Consider the following 20,126-nt stretch of genomic DNA (forward strand, 5'->3'; position numbering starts at 1 on the left):
CCAAGTATTTTATGTTTTTGGTAGCTATTGTAAATGGTATTGATTTCCTTATTTCTTTTTCAGCAATCTCTTTGCTGGTGTAGAGGAATCCAACTGGATTTTGGATGTTGATCTTGTGTCCTGCCACGATGCTAAATCTCTCAATTATTTCCAGTAGTTTTTAAGCTGAGTCTCTTGGGTTTTCTGTGTGTATGGTTATATCATCAGCAAATAGGGATAGTTTGACTTTTTTCTTACCAATTTGGATGCCTTTGATTTCCCTTTCTTGCCTTATTGTACTGGCTAGGGCTTCCAATACAGTGTTGAATAAAAGTGGTAATAGAGGGCATCCTTGTCTGGTTCCTGTTCACAAGGGGAATGGTTTCAGTCTCTCTCCATTGAGAATAATGTTGGCTCTTGGTTTTGCATGTATACCCTTTATTATGTTGAGGAATGTACTTTCTATTCCTATTTTGCTGAGAGGTTGTTTTTTTAATCAGTAATAGGTGTTGAATTTTATCAAATGCCTTTTCTGCATCAATTGATATGATCATGTGGTTCTTTACCTTTGTTTTTATTGATATGATGGATGACATTGATTGTTTTTCTGATGTTAAGCCATCCTTGCATACCTGATATGAACCCCACTTGGTCATCATGAATTATTTTCTTGATATGTTGTTGGAGTCTATTAGCTAGGATTTTGTTGAAGATTTTTACATCTATATTCATGAGAGGTATTGGTCTGTAGTTTTCCTCTTTAGTGATGTCTTTGCCTGGTTTTGGTATCAAGGTTATGCTTACTTCATAAAATGAATTTGGGAGGATTCCATCATTTTCTGTGTTCTGGAATGGTTTCCGTAGTATTGGTGTCATTTCTTCTCTGAAGGTTTGGTAGAATTCTCCGGTGAAACTGTCTGGGCCAGGGTTTTTTTTTGTTGGTAATTTTTTTTTTTATGATCTTTTCAATTTCTTCTTTTGTTATGGGTCTGTTCAACTTTTCCAGCTCAGTCTGTGTTAGTTTAGGTAAGTAGCATGTTTCTAGAAATCTGTCCATTTCCTCTAGATTTTCAAATTTGTTGGAGTACAGTTCTTCATAGTATCCTGATATTATCCTTTTAATTTCTGTTGGTTCTGTTGTGACATCACCTAATTTGTGTTATTTGTATCTCTCTCTCTTTTCCTTTGTTAAATTTGCCAGTAGTTTGTCCATTTCATTAATCTTTTCAAAAAACCAACTTCTAGTTTTGTTGATTTTTTTTTTCTATTGTCTTTCTATTTTCTGTTTCATTTATTTCTGCTCAAATCTTTATTATTTCTTTTCTTATAGTGACTGTAGGCTTTTTTGCTTCTCTTTTTAAAATGTTTGGATATACTATGTTAAGGTATTGATTTTGGTTCTTTCTTCTTTTTTGATGTGTGCATTTATTGTAATAAATTGGCCTCTGATCACTGCTTTTGCTGTGTCCCAAAGATTTTGGTATGTTGTGTTTGAATCAAGAAATTTTTGATTTCCATTTTTATTTCTTCTATTTCCCAGTCATTTTCAATGACATTGTTATTCAGTTTCCATGTGTTTGCTCTTTTTCCATCGATCTTCCTGTTGTTGGTTTATAATTTCATAGCATTATGATCTGAGAAGATGCTTTGCAGTATTTCAATGCTTTTAAATTTATTAATGCTTGCTTTAAGGCTGAAAATAAGGTCTGTCATGGAGAATGCTCCATATGCACTGGAAAAGAATATGTATTGTGCTGTTGTTGGTTGAAGTGCTGTGTAGATGTCTATAAGGTCAAGTTGGTAAATTGTATTGTTCTTCTGCATTTTTGTTGAGTTTCTTTCCAGTTGTTCTATATTTGATTGAAAGTGGTGTATTAAAGTCTCCTACTATGGCCACTCCTCAGAAGGAAGGTTGGGCAATCCTACTTCCGTAGTGATACTGCCTCGGAAACCCAAGGAGGGGTCGCTATGAGTCGGGGCCGACTCGACGGCACATAACAACAACAACAACTATGGCTGTGGAGTCATCTATTCGTCTTTTCAATTCTATTAAAGTCTGAATTATGTATTTTGGGGCTCTTTCAGTGGGTGCATAGATATTTATTATGGTTATGTCTTCTTGTTCAGGTGATCCTTTAATCTTTATATAATGTCCTTCCTTGTCTCTTATAGTGGTTTTTGTCTTAAAGTTCATTTGATCAGAAATTAATATTGCCACTCCTGCTCTTTTTTGGTTGCCATTTGCTTGATAAATCTTTTTCCAACCTTTGGTTTTTAGTCTGTTTTTGTTTTTGTCTCTAAGGTGTGTCTCTTGTAGACAGAACATTGTTGGGTTATGTTTTGTTTTCCTTTTTTTTTTTTTTTTGGCTTACATACTTATTATTTTTTTTTAAAATTTTGAGTTTGTTGCCACTGTTTAAACATTAGGAGATTATCCAAAAATGTGGATGTCTGGCTTCTCTGGTCTGTACTCTCAACGTGACAACAACTGATTAGAGAAGCCAACAGCTGGCCCTTTTAGAGAAATCATTATTCTGTAGTTTGCCACAGTCTCTACCATTCCCTGTTGCCTCACTTGCTGCCTACTTGAGACGTTTGTTACCAGCATGGTTTCTTTTGGTATTTGAGTTTAGAAATGCAGTTCTAATTTATGGAGTTGTCATGACTCTGTCCTGGAAGGCTGGATCTCCCAGAATTCCCTGTAGCTTTCAATGGTATACTAAGTACATAACCAAAAACTCATTTGTTGGAGGGATTCTGAGAGATTACCTGGTCCACCCCCTTGCCTCTGGGGAGGACTGCAGTGCTGACTGATCCTAGTCAGGAAGCTACAGGTCTGACACTTAGTGGCTGTGTAACCTTGGGGAAGTTACTTGACATCTTGGAGCTCTTGTTTTATTACCTAAAAGGGGCATAACTGGTCCTACCTCCCAGAGTTACTGAGTTGAGCTGTGTGCATCTTTTACTTGGACAAGCACATTGCTCAACAGATGTTTGCTACTTTTACTGTTAGTATCACTGCACCAACACATGATAGGGAAGAACTGGGAGGGAAGCTCTTCCCGTGCCTAACCTCTTTTCCTCTTATTGTGGTTTGTATCCATTTCTTTTAATCCTGTCTCAGCCGACCTTCTCAGCCAGTATGTGGCAGGCCCTGGAGGAGACCCTTTTTGTTTTCGGGGAAGGCTATAGTCCTGACACAGGTCTTTCCTATGATACTCACAATTTCTGGGAACCTGTCTCCAGGGTAGAAGTGACAGAGGAATGGTAAGAGCCTGGCTAAGGCCTGGACCATCTGTGAGGGGAAGAAAGAGCTGGAAGAAAACCAGGCAAGGGACTTTTGAAGCCATGGAATCCCCCCCCCCCCCATGCCTGCCCTGTCATCTCCACAGTGCTTACAAAGCCCCTTTCTCTCCACCTGGATGCTTATCATCAACCCCAATTTTACAGAGGAGGAAACTGAAGCCCACAGGGTTCTACAAGGTTAGGCTCAGAGGTAGAGTCTAATGGCCCCAGGGTGGCACTGGGTTGCTGGGTGGTGGGGCAAAGAGGCCAGAGGGGCACAAGGATAGAGAGACAGTGTGTAATGAGTTATATTTACTTACCCAGTGTGCAGTTCTCTGTCTCTTGAGTGGTGCATTTAATCCATTTACGTTCAGTATAATTATATAGTGTGATTTTGTTGCTGACATTTTGTTATGTTTTTTTGTGGTGATGATTTCTTTGTTCCATATAATTTTCTGTGCTGAGCTCATTTTGTTTATGAATTGTGTTATCCTTTCCTTCATTGCTATTCTTTTAGTATTTGCTAAATATTTGCACTTGTCCTCTTTTTTATTTTGATGTAAAGTTTTTTCATTTTCCTTTGTGGTTACCCTGTGATTTATAATTTTCTTCTCAAGTTTAGAACAGTCCATTCTATCTTGCAATTGTCTTGACTTCCTCACTGTTTAGAAGTTCTGCAACTACTTTTTCCATCTTTCTTGTTTGTAGTTGTCCTCATCTGCCAGTTGGTGTCTCTGGTTACCTGTTTACAATCTCATAAGCTTATTTTACTTTGTATACTTCCATAACTGTGTTGGTTTCTGGGTTATGGTATCATGAATGTCAATGGTCGGTTGTTATTTGCTATTGTTGGTTCTCTGTTCAAAGGACTCCCTTTAGCATCTCTTGTAAGGTTGGTCTGGTTTTAACAAATTCCCATTATTTCTGCTTATCTGAAAATGTCCTAATTTCACCATCATATTTGAGGGACAATTTTGCTGGGTATATAATTCTTGGATGGAATTGTTTTTCTTTCAGGATTTTATATATACCATCCCATTGCCTTCTTGTCTTCATGGTTTCTGCCAAGAAATCAGAGCCTAGTCTTATTGGTTGCCCTTTGTAGCTATCTTTTCGTTTTTCCCATGCTGCTTTTAGGATTTTTCTTTATCTTTGGTTTTGGTGAGTTTGATGATGATATGTGTTGGTGTTTTTTGGGGGGTCTATTCTGTTTGGGGTTCATTGAACTTTTTGAATGGATATATTCTCATCTTTCATCATACCAGGAATAGTCTCTTCCAACAAATCTTGGCCAATTTTCTCAGTGGTTTCATTTTTTTCTTCCTGTTCTGGAATTCCAATTGCATGTAGGTTATTTCTTTTGATAGTATTCCACGTGAACCTTAGGCTTTCTTCATTTTGTTTTGATCTTTTTTTCTGATTGATCCCTTTCCAAAGAAGTATTGAGGTATTTGTCTTCAATCTCACTGATTCTGTCTTCCATTGATTCAATTCTACTCCTTTGCCCATTCAATGTGTTATCTATTTCTGAGAATTTAGTATTAATCATCTGGATTTCTATCTGTAGATTTTGTATCTTTTCTAATTTTTCATTTATTTTGTCATTTTGTTCTTATATTTTCTTCCAAAATTGTTCTAGGGTTTTCTCTGTTTTGTCAGTGTTTCCTTTGAGCTATCTCTCAATTCGTTGAAGGTACCTAAATATAAGTCTTTAAATTCCTTATCAGGGAGTTCCAATGTGGCTTCTTCCTTAGGGCTGTATTCTGGGTCTGTATCCTGCTCCTTTGTTTCTCCTGCCTTATAGTGCTTCTTTATGTGGACTGTGATGCTCTGTTGTCTCTGAGACATTGTGACATTTTTGTGTTCATATTTAATTGGTGATTGTATGTTTGAGTGACTCACTCAAGATGTTCATTTTCTTTGTTTTATTTAGATGTTGTTTGAGTAAGCAGAGTACCGTGTTCCTCTCTTTGCTGTTTGGCAGCACTAATGCTCTCACCACCTGTCTCCTTTCCATTCATCAGCCTCCAGTATGTCCCTGCTGTCCTTGGCAAGTGGAGCCTATTCTTAGGTCCCTGGAATCTGAACAAGAATACTGTTGTTCCAAAATGGCTGCCACTTGTAAACATTCAAAATGGCTGTGTCCTCCAGACAGCCGAAAGTCCACTGCTCTGTTTATCTCCTTCTTTGCTGTTTCCCTTTTTAGTCATCAGCCACCAGTGCAATCATCCATGCAGCCCTTGGTGAATAGGGCCCAGTTTTATGTTAATTCTCAGGTCCTAACACTACTTGGAAATATTTAGGCTGTCCATGCTGTCAGGATAGCTGACAGTCCACAACTCTGTTTGTCTCCTTATTCACTGTATTCACTCAGGTTCTTCTACTAGTTGATGTTTTATCCACTTCTTTATCTTTCCTTTCAAAGCACAGGGATCCAGGATTATCTTCTGTATCTGTGTCAATTGGTTTCTCTTTTCTTTGTTGAAAAAGGTCTGTGTAACTTGTCTGCCTATTCTACCATATTCCATAGTACTTTCAATTTGCTGTAATTCAACTTCTGTATTTAACTGGTTTGTCTCAGTCACTAGGATTGTTTTAAGAAGCATACATGTCTGTTTTACTGTTATATTTTCAGCACTTAGTACTGTTTTCAGCACATAGCAAGCACTTTAATAAATATTAGATGAATGCTTGAATAGATTCCTGGAAGGAAGAGCCACAAGTGACCTCAAAGGATATATTCACCATTACTTCTGAAGTCTTAGGGATTAAATCACTAATGTCACCACTCATATTGTGGTGGCTTGCATGTTGCTGTTATGCTGGAAACTCTGCCACTGGTATTTCAAACATCAGCAGGGTCACTTGTGGTAGACAGGTTTTAGCAGAGCTTTCAGGCTAAGACAGACTAGGAAGGATGGCCTGGCAATCTACTTCTGAAAATTAGTCAGTGAAAACTGTATGGATCACAACAGAATATTGTCCATTGTAGTGCTGGACAATGAGCCCCTTAGATTGGAAGGCACTCAGAATACACAGTGGCTGCAACAATAGACTCAAGCAGACCAGCTGTTGTGAAGATGGCTCAGGACCGGGCAACATTTTGTTTTGTTGCCATTGGGGTTGACATGAATTGGACCCGACTAACTACAACACATCATGAGCAGCTAACAACAACACATCATGAATTCAACAACAGTTGTGTGCTTCTACTCTGTCACTAGACCCTGGGGTTACCATAGTGTACAAAATAGACAGAAGTCTGTGCCCTCAGGGACCTTACATTTTAGAGTTTAAAGTTCTAGAGCTGAGGAAGATGGTGTAGAAATAGTGGCTCTAGCTATTTTTGTTGTTGTTGTTGTTGTTAGGTGCCATGAAGTTGACTCTGACGCATAGTGACCCTGTGTACAACAGAACAGAACACTGCCTGGTCCTGCGCTAGCCTCACAATCCTTGCTATTCCTGAGTCCATTGTTGCAGCCACTATGTCAGTCATCTCATTGAAGGTCTTCCCCTTTTTTGCTGACCCTCCCTTTACCAGGCATGATGTCCTTCTCCAGAGAATGGTCCCTTCTGACAACATGACCAAAGTGGATGAGGTGGAGTTTGGCTATTCTCGCTTCCAAGGAACATTCTGGCTGCACTTCTTCTAGGAAAGATTTACTAGTTCTTCTGGCAGCCCATGGTACTTTCAGGATTCTTTGCCAACACCTGGTCAATCTTTTTGTCTGTCCATTTTCCTTTGACCCACCCTAGAGTGCTCCAAGCACCCCTGTGGCCCCTCTTGCTCTCATCTACTCCTAACCATGCATTCCTAATTTGGTAAATTCCTCTGCTAAGCTGTTGAGCTGCTCCCTCCAACCAAAGCTCTGGAATGTTAAATAAGGTCAAATCACCTATGGCCTCTTCTGTCTGGTTTCTATCCCATACAGCTGTTTAACACTTAACCCAACCCCTCTATTCAGTGAAATTCTCCTTTGCCAATCCAGTGTAGCATATGGTATGGCTTAGAAATATTCAAAGTGATTTTTTAGAAACTTAGTTTATTTATTCCTTCAAAGTCTGAACTAACTGTCACATAAAATATTCTTTGTGGCATTTGTTTGGATGAGAGACCAAACCATTGTGGTATGTACCTACATATTTGACACCCTTCCCTATATCTATTATAACTATTCTTCTACTGGATTTCCTGTATTTGTATATTTTTATACTTAGCACAGCATTTGGACCCAGCGGAACTTTAATTTGACCTACTGTGCCATCCAAATACCAAAGGGGAATATGGAGCCACTGAATTGCAGAATTTTGCAAAGTTACTTTAACATCACATTTGAATTACTTAATTTTTTCTTTGAATCAGTTGCTAAGCAACTGGGACAACAAAGCAAAATCAGCAAGGCTAATTTGTTTCTCTTGCTAGTATGTTACCATTTCATATATTTACATAGACCGTTGGAAGTACATGTAATACAGTGTAATGCTGTAATGCTCAGTTTTGCAAAAGGGAAATAGTTGGGGTGGAAGGTATAGCAAGGCTTTTTTGGGTGGATTGTGTGGGTTTAAATCTTCAGTCACGTTTAGTGAATGTAAAGTTATCTGAAGTTTCAAGCCTGTGTGGTAGCCCATTTGTTAAGTGAGGACTTGATTTTGGTTATACTGTGAACAGTTGTAAAATGGTGCTTTCCATTGCGTGTTGTACCTCAGCATCATGGATCCAGTCTGACTGTTCCTCAAATCATTTTAAAACACAACTTTCTTTAAAAGAAATTCATACCATTTAGCTGTCACCGTTATGGCCTGTGTTGGAGGGAAAAGATAGGCCATTTTGCTCTCCATGTCTTCTTATTTATAAAATTTGAAATTGTTAACCCCATTTGGTCCATAAACTAAGTCATGTTTAAAGCATTAATGCAGGTGACTTAAATATTTTGAATGTCTTTTTTGTTTTTAAATTGTGTGCTTAGCAAGGAAGTCACCCTGACCTAGCCCAGATATGTGTGTCCTATGTCATAGATAGTCCACTTAATGCTGGCTAACAGGCTCATGGCGTGTGGAATTATTCATAGGGTGAATGGAGAGTTCACGTGCATCCAGCTGGTAGAAAAAGCACATCTCCCACAGTGAGATCATTAAGTTGCCATTTATGTGGTAAACAGTAATGACCTGTACCTTCCTTCCTTAAGTGTTCCATATAGCAACCCTGTTTCTTAGACTGGTTTTCCTGCTCTGTCCTTTGTTCTCTACAGACCATATAGGCTGTATCTTTCATGTATAATAAAACTTACTTTATGTTGATGGATCTTTAAGATCCTTGATAAAGATTGATATAATTTGATCTTACATTTACATTAAAGGAGCCCTGTTGGTGCAGTGGTTAAGTGATCGGCTGCTAACTGAAAGATCAGCAGTTCAAATTTACCAGCCACTCTGTAGGAGAAAGATGTGGCATTCTGCTCCAGTAATGATTACAGCAGGAAACCCTATTGGGCAGTTCTGCTCTGTCACATGGGGTCACTGTGAGTTGGAATCGACTTGATGGGACACAACAGCATATCTATAACTGCCTATGGGTGTTTAGAAATACTTAGTGAAGAAAGAGATGATAGAAATGGAGAAATTACATTTTACTTCTACAATTAAATGATTTTGTTTCGTTTTGGTTTTTTTCTAAATAGTGTTAATTTTTTGTGTGCTTAGTACATGGTAGGAATTCATTGATCTCAACTAGAGGAAAGGCTGACTGAAGTAGAAGGAAGTCTTAATATCTTAATGTTTATGTAGTTGACAATAATAAGAATTTTTCTTACTTTGAGATGGTTATTAGGCTAGGACAGTAACTAGAAATTTACCTGTTCAAGGTGCTTTGAAGAAGTCTGTTTGAATTAATAGCTGAGAAATAATATACATTTAATAGATTAAATTTCCTTAAAAACCTGTTCATACTTTCAGGGTATAATTCTTCTGAATCTGAGTATCACTCCAAACTTAGTAATTTTACTCTATAAATACTTAAGTTTGAAAAGTCACTTTTCAGGGATACCAATTTTAAATATGGCTTAAGGCAGCAATTTCTAACCTTTTTTGATGGCGTATTCCATTTAAAAAAAATTGGCAAATGTACCCTTAAACTATGTATTTATGCATATATGTGTATGTGTATTTAAAACATATGCATGTATTACTGTACTAGTATATTGTGTATATTATGAAAACAAACAAGAAAATAGAAGTTAATGAAGAAGATTAATATTAAATCATGAGGTTAATCATGATGGCTTCATATATCATCATTCATACCATAAGGCACATAGGTAGTTAAGGGAAAGGTTCATCATTAAAAATAATATCTTCAGTAGTTTGCTTTATGATTACTAATTTCTGGGTGACTTTTTTCAGATCTGATTAAAAAACCAAACTCACTGCCGTTAAGTCATTTCGACTCATAGCGACCCCTCCTTGGGTTTCTGAGGCAGTATCTCTACGGAAGTAGATTGCCCAGTCTTCCTTCTGAGGAGCAACTGGTAGGTTTGAACCGCCAGCCTTCTGGTTAGCATTCAAATGCCTCAGGCGCTATGCCACCAGTGCTCCCTCAGATCTGATTAGATCACTGTTATTTTTACCTTATAATAGCTGACAAAAGAAATAAAGGTATTGTCCATTCTACCATATTCTTCATGTTCCCTGGTTTGCATTGCTACTGTTACCTTTGGTTTTTTATTTCTTTGCCGAAATCATTTAAAACTACTTGTTCATTTTGTGACAGTTGGTTTAAACTATGTAAGATCATGTATAAACTCATATAAATCCAGGTATCCCTAAACTGAAATATGTCATGATACTTTGAGAGTGATACTTTGAGACTAGGGAAGGTACCGCTCCACATCAGGTGCAAACATTTTCTGTCTGCATCCTAGAGGATCGTCTTGCACAGGACACTCAAGTACCTGTACCCCAGGAAGTCCCTATAAATAAGCTTCTGTAGTATTGTTTTAAGAAGTAGTTTTTGATATAAGAAAATTGAACTTGTGTGAGAATGAGAAAATGCTTGTTTATATTGTCTCACATAATGAGGAATAATTGTCTGTTGTAAAAGAAAGGAGACAACTATGGGATAGGAGAAAGAACACTAGAGTTGAACTCTACATCCTGGTTCTTCTGTTTATCCATGTAATGATGGATTACTGACTTACTTTTTGTAAGCCTCAGTTTCCTCATCACAGTGGTGGTGAGAATTAACTTTAACAAGAGAGGTTTCTATCTTATAATTTATATGCACATATAATATACTTCATAAAACCTTACATAAATCAAAGGGAGAGCTTTCTTCAAAGCTTGAGGGAATAGACTTCTCAGTAACATTTTTGTTTGCTTATTTCACTTCTAGACTGCCTCTTCAAGCTATGTCCTATGAATCGCTACTCTGCCCAGAAGCAGTTTTGGAAAGCTGCAAAGCCAGGGGCCAACAGCACAACAGATGCAGTGCTGCTCAACAAGCTCCACGTATGTACTGGAAGGGGCTGTTGGTGATGAGGCTCTTGTGAGCGGCCACTTGAGTGGTATCCAAGTGTAAAGGGTGGGGGAACTAATTATGCAAATTTCTACCTTTGGTACTGTTTTCCTTGCATTCTTTGTTAAAAGGATAAAAGGAATATAACCCTAAAGAGACATGGGTCATAGTTGTCTTGAGATGACATGAGAGCTGCTTTTTTCTCAGTCGTTGCCTTTTGGGGTAGCTTTGGGAAATGTATTGGTCATAAGATCACGCTCTGGAAGCAGACTGTCTCGATTTACATCCTGGCTCCACTGCTCACTAACTGGTCACCTTAAGCAAGTTACATACTTATTTTGTACCTTTGTTACATCTGTAAAATGTGTATGATCATAATACCCACCTCAGGAGGTCTTTGTGAGGATTCTATGAAATGAAACTTAAAATGTACATGAATAGTGTCTAGCATCATAGTAATTGCTTAATAAATATTAGTTTATTATCATTGTATTTCCTTTGACTGTTCATATACAAGAAATGTACTTATTCCATTGCTGATGTCGTATGTGGCCATATTCATTGTTTCAACTTCTCTGAGCTCATTTCTCCTCCTGTTAAATGATGACATAATTCTTTTAATATCCTATACAGTGAGAATAGTCTGTGTAGTTCTTTGGGACACTTAGAAGAAGGACATGACATAAATCAATGTAGGATTATTGGAATTGCAATTCATTTCCCATCCCCTTATCTTGCTTTATTTTTCTCTATGTAATTTGTCATGATCTTTCTAATTTGTTTTCATTGTCTGCAATCTTTCCTAACTAGAATATAAGTTACTTGCAGGCAGGCATATATTTCAGTTTTGCTCTTTATGTCTGAAACAGTTTGACACATAATAGGTTCTCAAATATTTATTAACTGAATATAAAAAGTGTTCCTTGGGCCTTAGTGATGATACCAAAACCAAACCAAATTCACTGTTGTTAAATCAGATCCAACTCATAGTGACCCCTCCTTGGGTTTCCAAGTGCCAAAGGGGCAGGGAGGCCGCATCTTCTGACTTCCTTTAACCCCACAAGAGGAAGACAAAAATCACCATCAGTAGCCCAAGGCCTATTCCTGCGAGGCCAGACATGCTGCCTCCCTTCAGCCCTTTCACCAACCATTCTTCCCTTGAGGCAGTGGCCACACAGAAGTCACAGATTATGGGGTTTATTAGGGAAGCACCAGACTACAATTCAAGTTCAGAAGTGTACTCAATCTCTTGCAGCCGGCCTTCTCATCAGCAGCCAGCAGTCTCAGCAGCACATTGCTCTCAGCAGTGTGTTCTCTCTCGTGTCTCTCTTTCAGCAGTGTGTGTCTCTCACATCTCTCAGGAGTGCGTTTCTCTCAGTAGCACATCTTTCTCAGCCAACAGTCAGAGAGACTCCTTGCCTCTAGGAGGGTTTCTTTTGAGCCTGGCAGAGTGGCCCAAACCAACCAATCCCAACATCAGAATTCTATACACCTGAGAGAGAGAGAACTTCCCAGAAGATTGCTTTGTGTCACTCACCACAGAAGTATCTCAGGTGGATAACTTTAACAATCAAGAGCTACTCAGTTGCTCATGGCAAATTCCACCTTGGAGTTTACAAAGGCTTTTGGCTAGAAAAGCCATACCAGGTAATTTACTACACCACACCAAGGCAGCACCACTACTCAACTAGATTGCCCAATCTTCCTTCCGAGGAGTGGCTGGTGCATTTGAACTGCCAGCCTTCTGGTTAGCAGTCAAATGCCTTAGGCACTACACTAGCAGAGCTCCCTTAGTGATGATAGAGGTGTAGAATAACTGTGAGCATTGAGGAGCTTCATGGTCTGCCATCTCAGCTCACTTTGTTTTCATTGTTGTGTACCACTGAATTCCACATGACTGAATAGAACTGTCCCATAGGGTTTTCTAGGCTAAGATGACCAGGTCTTTCTTCTGTGGAGCCACTGGGTAGGTTCAAACTGCCAAGCTTTCAGTTAGCAGCCAAACACTTAACCATTTAGCCACCAGGACTCCTTCTGTTTTGACTAGTGTGGAGCAAAGTCACATTTGTTAAGATAAGGATCAAGTGAAGATACGCTTTCATTTAGTATATATTGTGTTATGTGGGGGTAGGCGGGGTAAGATGCTCCAGGCACAAGAGGAAAAGACCCGGTTCCTAACCAATTTGAGGACAAATAGCAGTCACTCTCATTGCACTTAAAATGAAACCCAGACTTTTTGCCATCAACTATTAGACTGTCCATGTGTGGATTCTTCTTTCCTTGCTGACCACGTCTGATGTTACTGAACTACGTTCACTATATTAGCATACTAGCTTTATTTCTTCTGGTTTAACTTTTTAAACACTGCAAACTTTCACCAGTCTCCTGACTTTGCACTTCCAGTTTGTTTTGTTTAGAACATTCTTCTCCTGGCTCTACCTAGGCTGGGACCTCTGCATCCTTCAAGCCTCAGCTTAAGTGTCTGTCATCTTAGCAAGGCCTTCCCCCACCACTTTGTCTAAGTCATGTCCTGCTTGCTCCACCATAGCACCCTGTTTATGTCTTTCTCAGCATTGATCATCTTTGCAATTGTATTTAGTAGTTTCCTTAGTTATCATCAAGAAACTCTGGTGGCATAGTGCCTAAGGCATTTGACTGCTAACCAGAAGGCTAGGGGTTCAAACCCACCAGCCACTCCTTGGAAAGAAGGTCGGGCAATCTACTTCTGTAGAGATACCACCTCAGAAACCCAAGGAGGGGTCTCTGAGTCAAAAATGACTCTACAGCAGTGAGTTTTTTTTTTTTTTTTTTGAAATTTAAAACTAAGAATTATAAAAGAGACATAAAAGGCAAGTCATTTCTTATAAAATGTGTATTTCAGCAACTTAATGCTCAAGCACACTCTAGAAGATGGAAATAAATAAACACCTGTACCTATTTGCATAACTCTGAGGACACTGCTGTAGATGGTGACTGGTGCAGATGTGTAGTACTGGTGATGCCGAAAGCAAGTTATCTGTGATGTGATTTTCCAAAATGGTCAGCAGTATTCGTAGTGTTAGGAAGAATGCAAACGACACCTTCCCCTTTATTGAATAGTGGGTGCTGCAAAACAGTTAATGTGCTTGCTGCTAACCAAAAGGTTGTTGGTTTGAGTCTACCTAGAAGCACCTTGGAAGAAAAAGCCTGGCAATCCACTTCTGAAACTCTGTGGAGCACAGTTCTACTCTAACACACATAGGATCACCATGAGTCAACTCAACAGCAACTGGACTGCATTTTTGGAAAATGTATTAATAATAGTATAAATTAAGCCATGTAAAACTATGCTTTGTGTTAACATGTAAAATGTAGTTAAGTGCAGGCTCAAATAATTACAGACAGCTTTTTGACTTATGTAAATGTGTTTAACCAGATGTAAATTTGTATGGAATGAGTGACAATCCATCTTTGTACCATGCATTTCAGGGTGTCTAGCATTGCTGGCTCCTGTCCACCAAATATTAGTAGTATCCCCTCCTCCCCTAGGCACTGTGACAATGCAGGATACCCCTGATTCCTGTGCTACGAACATGGGAGTTTAATTGAATGGGTGGGGAAAGTTACTCAATCCTTCAAGTCTCCCAAGAGAGCTATATAGAGCATATGCCTATGACTTTATTTTTGTAGATATGCATGTTATTACTACTCCTACCTTTGCTTTTCTGGTATTAAAACCATTTGGTTCATTGAGATCTTTTTAGTAACTCTCAATCTTATCTTGCACTTCTTATAGCTGGAGTTGAAAATGCAGAATCCTATTGGCCAAGTAGTAAGCCAACAGATACAATGGGGGCTTGGTGGGCAGTGTTGCTAAGTGGAGTATGTAGGGATAGCCCTACCTCCCAGCTGTTACTGAGTGGGAAGGTGGGCCTAGAGCTGCTACTAGTTCTTCAGAATCTTTTTCAGAAAAGATATAAAAACATGCTTTTATGTGTAATGTTGCTGTCATTTTTTTCATGTTGGTAACTAATTCAGCACCAACACAAAATGTCTTAGATGGGATGGGATGCAATTCTGAAGCCAATAGTTTGCAATCTGTGATTTGTATGTTATATTTCATCAATAATTCCTTTCAAAGGCCTTTCCCGTGAATGAGCTGTGACAATACAGCACACTTAAAAAAAAAAAAAAAATCTTCAAAGTGATTGCTTTTAAGTCCTTATATTTGTTTTAAAAAACAAAGGCAATGAATTAACTCTTTCATGCTCTTTGTGCTTTAAAAAAATTAAAAAGAAAAGCAATCCTTTCCTTTGATTTAAGATTACCAGTATGACTTTTAGGCTTTGGGTGTTATCTTTGTTCTTGAACAGTTACTACTTGCCTGCTTAGTTGCATCTTTCCCCCTTAGTGTCAGAAAGTCATCGGTATGTCTCTGTGGTCTCCACAAGGTCATTAAAGTGTTGTATTTTTGGCAGCCATTTGCCTTTGGGGGCTGGTGGCCAGTCTCCAGTGGATTTTCATTTTTATTTTTGTCAACTACTGTGCAGCACCCTGATCAAAGGTCAGATTATTTTAAATTAATGCCTTTTAAGGAATTAGCTGTCTAGACCACTTGATTTCCTTTGACTAGGATAAGTAACGTAAATAGCACTTTGAAGGAGAATGACATCTAGTGGTTGGTTACTGTGTGTGTGTGTGTGTGTGTGTGTGTGCATGCTAATTCCTTCTGCAGGAATAACTGAATTTTAACTCTTTTGGTCATGATTTTCCAAAAGTCTTGGCAAAGTGAACTTCCCTGGGCTCCAGGAATTACATAATTTGTTCTAAAGGCCTTAATTACCATTTCCTGACTGCATTTTATCAGTTACCTTGAAATACATACCACATTGTTTTCGTTCTGAGAAAGGATCACTTATATTAAGCAACGGCTTTGACGAGGTAAAAGGAACGAGAGGAGTGAAAAGTCCCTATTGTCTTTTAAAACCTGCTTGTTTTCAGAAGATTTAATTTAATATCACCTTACGTAATTCAGAGCTTATTGGTCTTAAATAAATAGCCTTTCCCTACTGTTTCAGTGACTTTCTTGTAGTAATTTAATAAAGTTTCTCTATTTCTGAAATAAGTAACAGGTAACTGGTGGAGTTGATCTTGATGTTGCTTAGGGAGTGTTCTGGTTACCTAGTGCTGCTCTGACAGGAATATACCACAAATGGGATGACTTCAACAAACAGGAGTTTATTCTCTTACAGTTTGGAGGCTTTAAGTTTGAGTTCACAGTGCCAGGCTTCAGCTCTGCCTCTTGCTCCCAACCCACTAAAGCTAAAGGCTTTTCTTCATTCAGGCAGCTACTGGCTGCTGAAGCTGACAAGCCCACAGTCAACAAATAAAATGGCATAGTCCGGATGTTACCAAACTACACGGCAGGCCATTAATTCAAGTCCATTGTAAGTCCCAAGGTTGGCAGAGCTTGGCAGGCTGCTGAACAACAAAATGGCTGCTTGCAAGGTCAAGCATGCCACAAGCTAGAGACCATTCCCAAAGCTTTCTTATATACGGGAAGCAGACCACATACCTAAAGGCAGCTACTCAGCTGCTCACAGTATATTCCACCATGGAGTTGATTAGCTGTCTCATCATGGGGAATACTACATCCAGCTGCCCAGCTGCTCAGCCAGGCCTGGCCAAGTTCACACACAAATTTAACCACCACAGGGAACATGGCTATGTCGTTAGTGAATAATAATGATGGAGACCATAGCATAGAGTTGCTTAGCCTATTGCATAGGGGAAAAGAGGAACAGGTGTTTAAATTATCAGGATTTTAAATAATAAAAAGGTAAGAAATTTAAGATGGCTTTTTGAAACTCCAGGCAACTTGCCACAAGAACATGTTGGTCAATTTATAGATGTTGTCCTTAGTATCCACCACTCATCTGTCAGTTTGTTGTATTGTGGTGGTTTGTGTGTTATGGTGATGCTAGAAGCTATGCCACTGATATTTTAATTACAAAAAGGGTCACCCATGGTAGACAAATTAGAAAGAAGGACCTGACAATCTACTAAAAAAAAAAAAAAAAAAAAAAACTGGCCAATGAAAACCTTATGAATAGCAGCAGGACATTGTCTGATATTAGTGCTGGAAGATGAGCCCCTCAGATTAGAAGGCTCTCAAGATACAACTAGTGAAGAGCTGCCTCTTCAAAGTAGAGTCCACCTTAATGATGTGGATGGCGTAAAACTTTCAAGACCTTCATTTGCTGATGTGGCAAGACTTAAAATGAGAAGAAACAGCTGCAAACATCCATTGATAATCAGAACAGGAAATGTATGAAGTATGTATCTAGGAAAACTGGAAGTTTTCAAAAGTGAAATGAAATGGACCAGTAAGATGGTGGAATAGGCAGACAAGCTACAAGACCCTCTTCAACAAAGAAAAGAGAAGCCAATTGACAGAGATACAGAAGATAATCCTGGAGCCCTGATCTTTAAAACGAAGTATACAAGAGTGGATTAGGCACCAACTAGTGGAAAAACTTGAATGAAATAAGTGAGAATGGAGACAGTCACAGCAGTGGACTGTCAGCTACCCTGATGAGACCAACAGCCTGAATATTTCCAAGTGGTGTTGGGACCTAAGAATTGACCTAAAGATCATGCCTGGCCACCAAGGGCTGCAGGGACAACTATGCTGGTGGCCTATGTCTTAGAAGGGAAGCAGCAAGGAAGGAGACAACCTGAGCTATGAATTTGGCTGTCTGGAGGGCGTGGCCATTTTGATTATTTACAAGCAGTGGCCATTTTGGATATTTAAAGTGACCAAGGGTATGGCCATTTTAATTGTTTACAAATGGTGGCTATTTTGGATATTTAAAGTGACTGAGGATGCAGCCATTTTGAATGTTTACAAATGGCAGCCATTTTGGATATTTAAAGTGATAGCATTCTCATTCAGATTCCAGGGACTTAAGAATAGGCTCCATTTGCTGAGGATGGCAGAGACATACAAGGGGCTGACAATGGGAAAGGAGACAGGTGGTGAGTGTATAAGTGTTGCCAACTAGCGAATAGAGGAGCACAGCACAGTACCCTGCTTATATAGATAACATACAAACAAAACAAAGAAAATGAAAATCATGGGCAAATCACTCCAACATACAATCACCAATTAAATATAAACACAAAAATGTCACAATGCCTCACAGACAACAGAGCATCACAGTCCACACAAAGAAGCAAGATAAAGCAGGAAAAACAAGGGACCAGGATACAGACCTAAAACACATCCCTGAGGAAGATGCAGCATTGGAAATCCCAGATAAGGAATTCAAAAGAATTATATTTAGGTACCTTCAACAAATTGAGAGACAGATCAAGGAAAACACTGACAAAATTGAGGAAAACACAGAGAAAACCCTAGAACAATTTTGAAAGACAGTACAAGAACAAAATGACAAAATAAATGAAAAATTAGAAATGATACAAAATCTACAGACAGAAATCCAGAAAGTTAATACTAAGTTTTCAGAAATAGATAACACATTGAATGGGCAAATGAGTAGAATTGAATCAATGGAAGATGGAATTAGTGAGATTGAAGGCAAATACCTCAATACTTCTTTGGAAAGGGATCAATCAGAAAAAAAGATCAAAACAAAATGAAGAAAGGCTGAGTTTCATGAGGGATTCCATAAAAAGGAATAGCCTACATGTAATCGGAATTCCAGAACAGGAAGAGACAAATAAAAGCACTGAGAATATTGTTGAAGATTTGTTGGAAGAGAATATTCCTGGTGTGATGAAAGATGAGAATATATCCATTCAAGAATTCCAATGAACCCCAAATGGCATAGACCCCAAAAGAAAATCACCAAGACCTATCATCATCAAACTCACCAAAACCAAAGATAAAGAAAGAATCCTGAAAGCAGCATAACAAAAATGAAAAGTTACCTATAAGGGGCAACCAATAAGATTAAGCTTGGATTTCTCGGCAGAAACCATCTAGGTGAGAAGAATGGGATGGTATATATGAAACCTGAAAGAGAAGAATTTCCAACCAAGAATTATATACCCAGCAAAATTGTCCCTCAAATATGATGGTGAAATTAGGACATTTCCAGATAAGCAGAAACTAAGGGAAATTTGTTAAAACCAAACCAACCTTACAAGAGATGCTAAAGGGAGTCCTTTGGACAGAGAACCAACAACAGCAAATAACAACCAACCATAGACACACATGATGACATAACTCAGAAACCAATCCAATTATAGCAGTATCCAAAGTAAATAAGCTTACAAGATTGTAAGCAGGGAACCAGAGACATCAATTGATATTGAGAACAACTACAAACCAAAAAGAGGGAAAAAAATGGTGTAGTTACAGAACTTCTAAATGATGAGGAAGTCAAGACAGCTGTAAGATAGAAAGGACTGTTCTAATCTTAGGAAGAAAATTATAAATCACAGGGTAACCTCAAAGGAAAATGATAAACCTTCACATCAAGATAAAAAAGAGGACCAACACAAATATTTAGTGAATACTGAAACAATAGCAATGAAGGAAGTGATAACATGATTCATAAACAAAACAAGCTCAGCACAGAAAATTATATGGAACAAAGGAATCAACACCACAGAAAAGCACATAACAAAATGACAGTATCAATCCTAAAGAAGTGAGAGCCAGGACAAGAACAGATATATGCACACCCATGTTCATTGCAGAACTATTTACAATAGCCAAAAGATGGAAACAACCTAGCTGCCCATCAACAGAAGAAGAGATAACCAAACTTTGGTCATAGATACAATAGAATACTATGAAACACTAAAGAATAATGTAGAATCAGCAAAACACCACATAACATGGGTAAGCATGGAGGACATGATGCCGGGTGAAATGAGTCAATCATAGAAGGACAAATATTGTATTAGTTCATTATTGTAAAAAGTCAAAGAAAGGTTTATATATGGAAGGAAACTTTGCTGGTTACCAGGGGAGGGAAGGGAACACTGCAAAAAAAAAAAAAAAAAAGGAAAAACATTGACCCATGTCACTTTAGTTTTGTGTATTTCACTGGACATAAGCTGTATTTTAATAAAATGCATTTAAAAAAAAATGAAATGCTTGAAGATGGGTATCCTAGGCTTTAGTGAGCTGAAATGGACTGGTACTTGCCATTTGAGTCAGACAATCATATGGTCTGCTATGCTGGGAATGATAAATTGCATTTCTTTTTTTAAATTTTGATTGATTGATGGATTGATTGTGATTTGGGTGAAGATTTACAGAGCAAATTCACTTTCCATACAGTAGTTCACATATACTTTGTCTTATGTCATTGACCACAGTTTACCACAATGCAACAGC

At 38.4% G+C, this 20,126-nt stretch overlaps 1 protein-coding gene across 1 annotated transcript in view; it reads left to right on the top strand.

Annotated features, from left to right (window-relative positions):
* ITPR1 (inositol 1,4,5-trisphosphate receptor type 1) overlaps nt 1–20,126 on the top strand; it is a 471,939-nt gene that overhangs the window by 178,025 nt on the left and 273,788 nt on the right. The window contains exon 3 of the mRNA XM_042782721.1: nt 10,652–10,767. Within this exon, the coding sequence (XP_042638655.1) occupies nt 10,652–10,767 (116 nt within the window). The remainder of the gene's footprint in view (nt 1–10,651; nt 10,768–20,126) is intronic.

Source organism: Orycteropus afer, unplaced genomic scaffold, assembly GCF_000298275.1.
Source record: "Orycteropus afer afer isolate SDZICR_OR568_19922 unplaced genomic scaffold, OryAfe1.0 scaffold00429, whole genome shotgun sequence".
In the NCBI taxonomy this organism is placed as follows: domain Eukaryota; kingdom Metazoa; phylum Chordata; class Mammalia; order Tubulidentata; family Orycteropodidae; genus Orycteropus; species Orycteropus afer.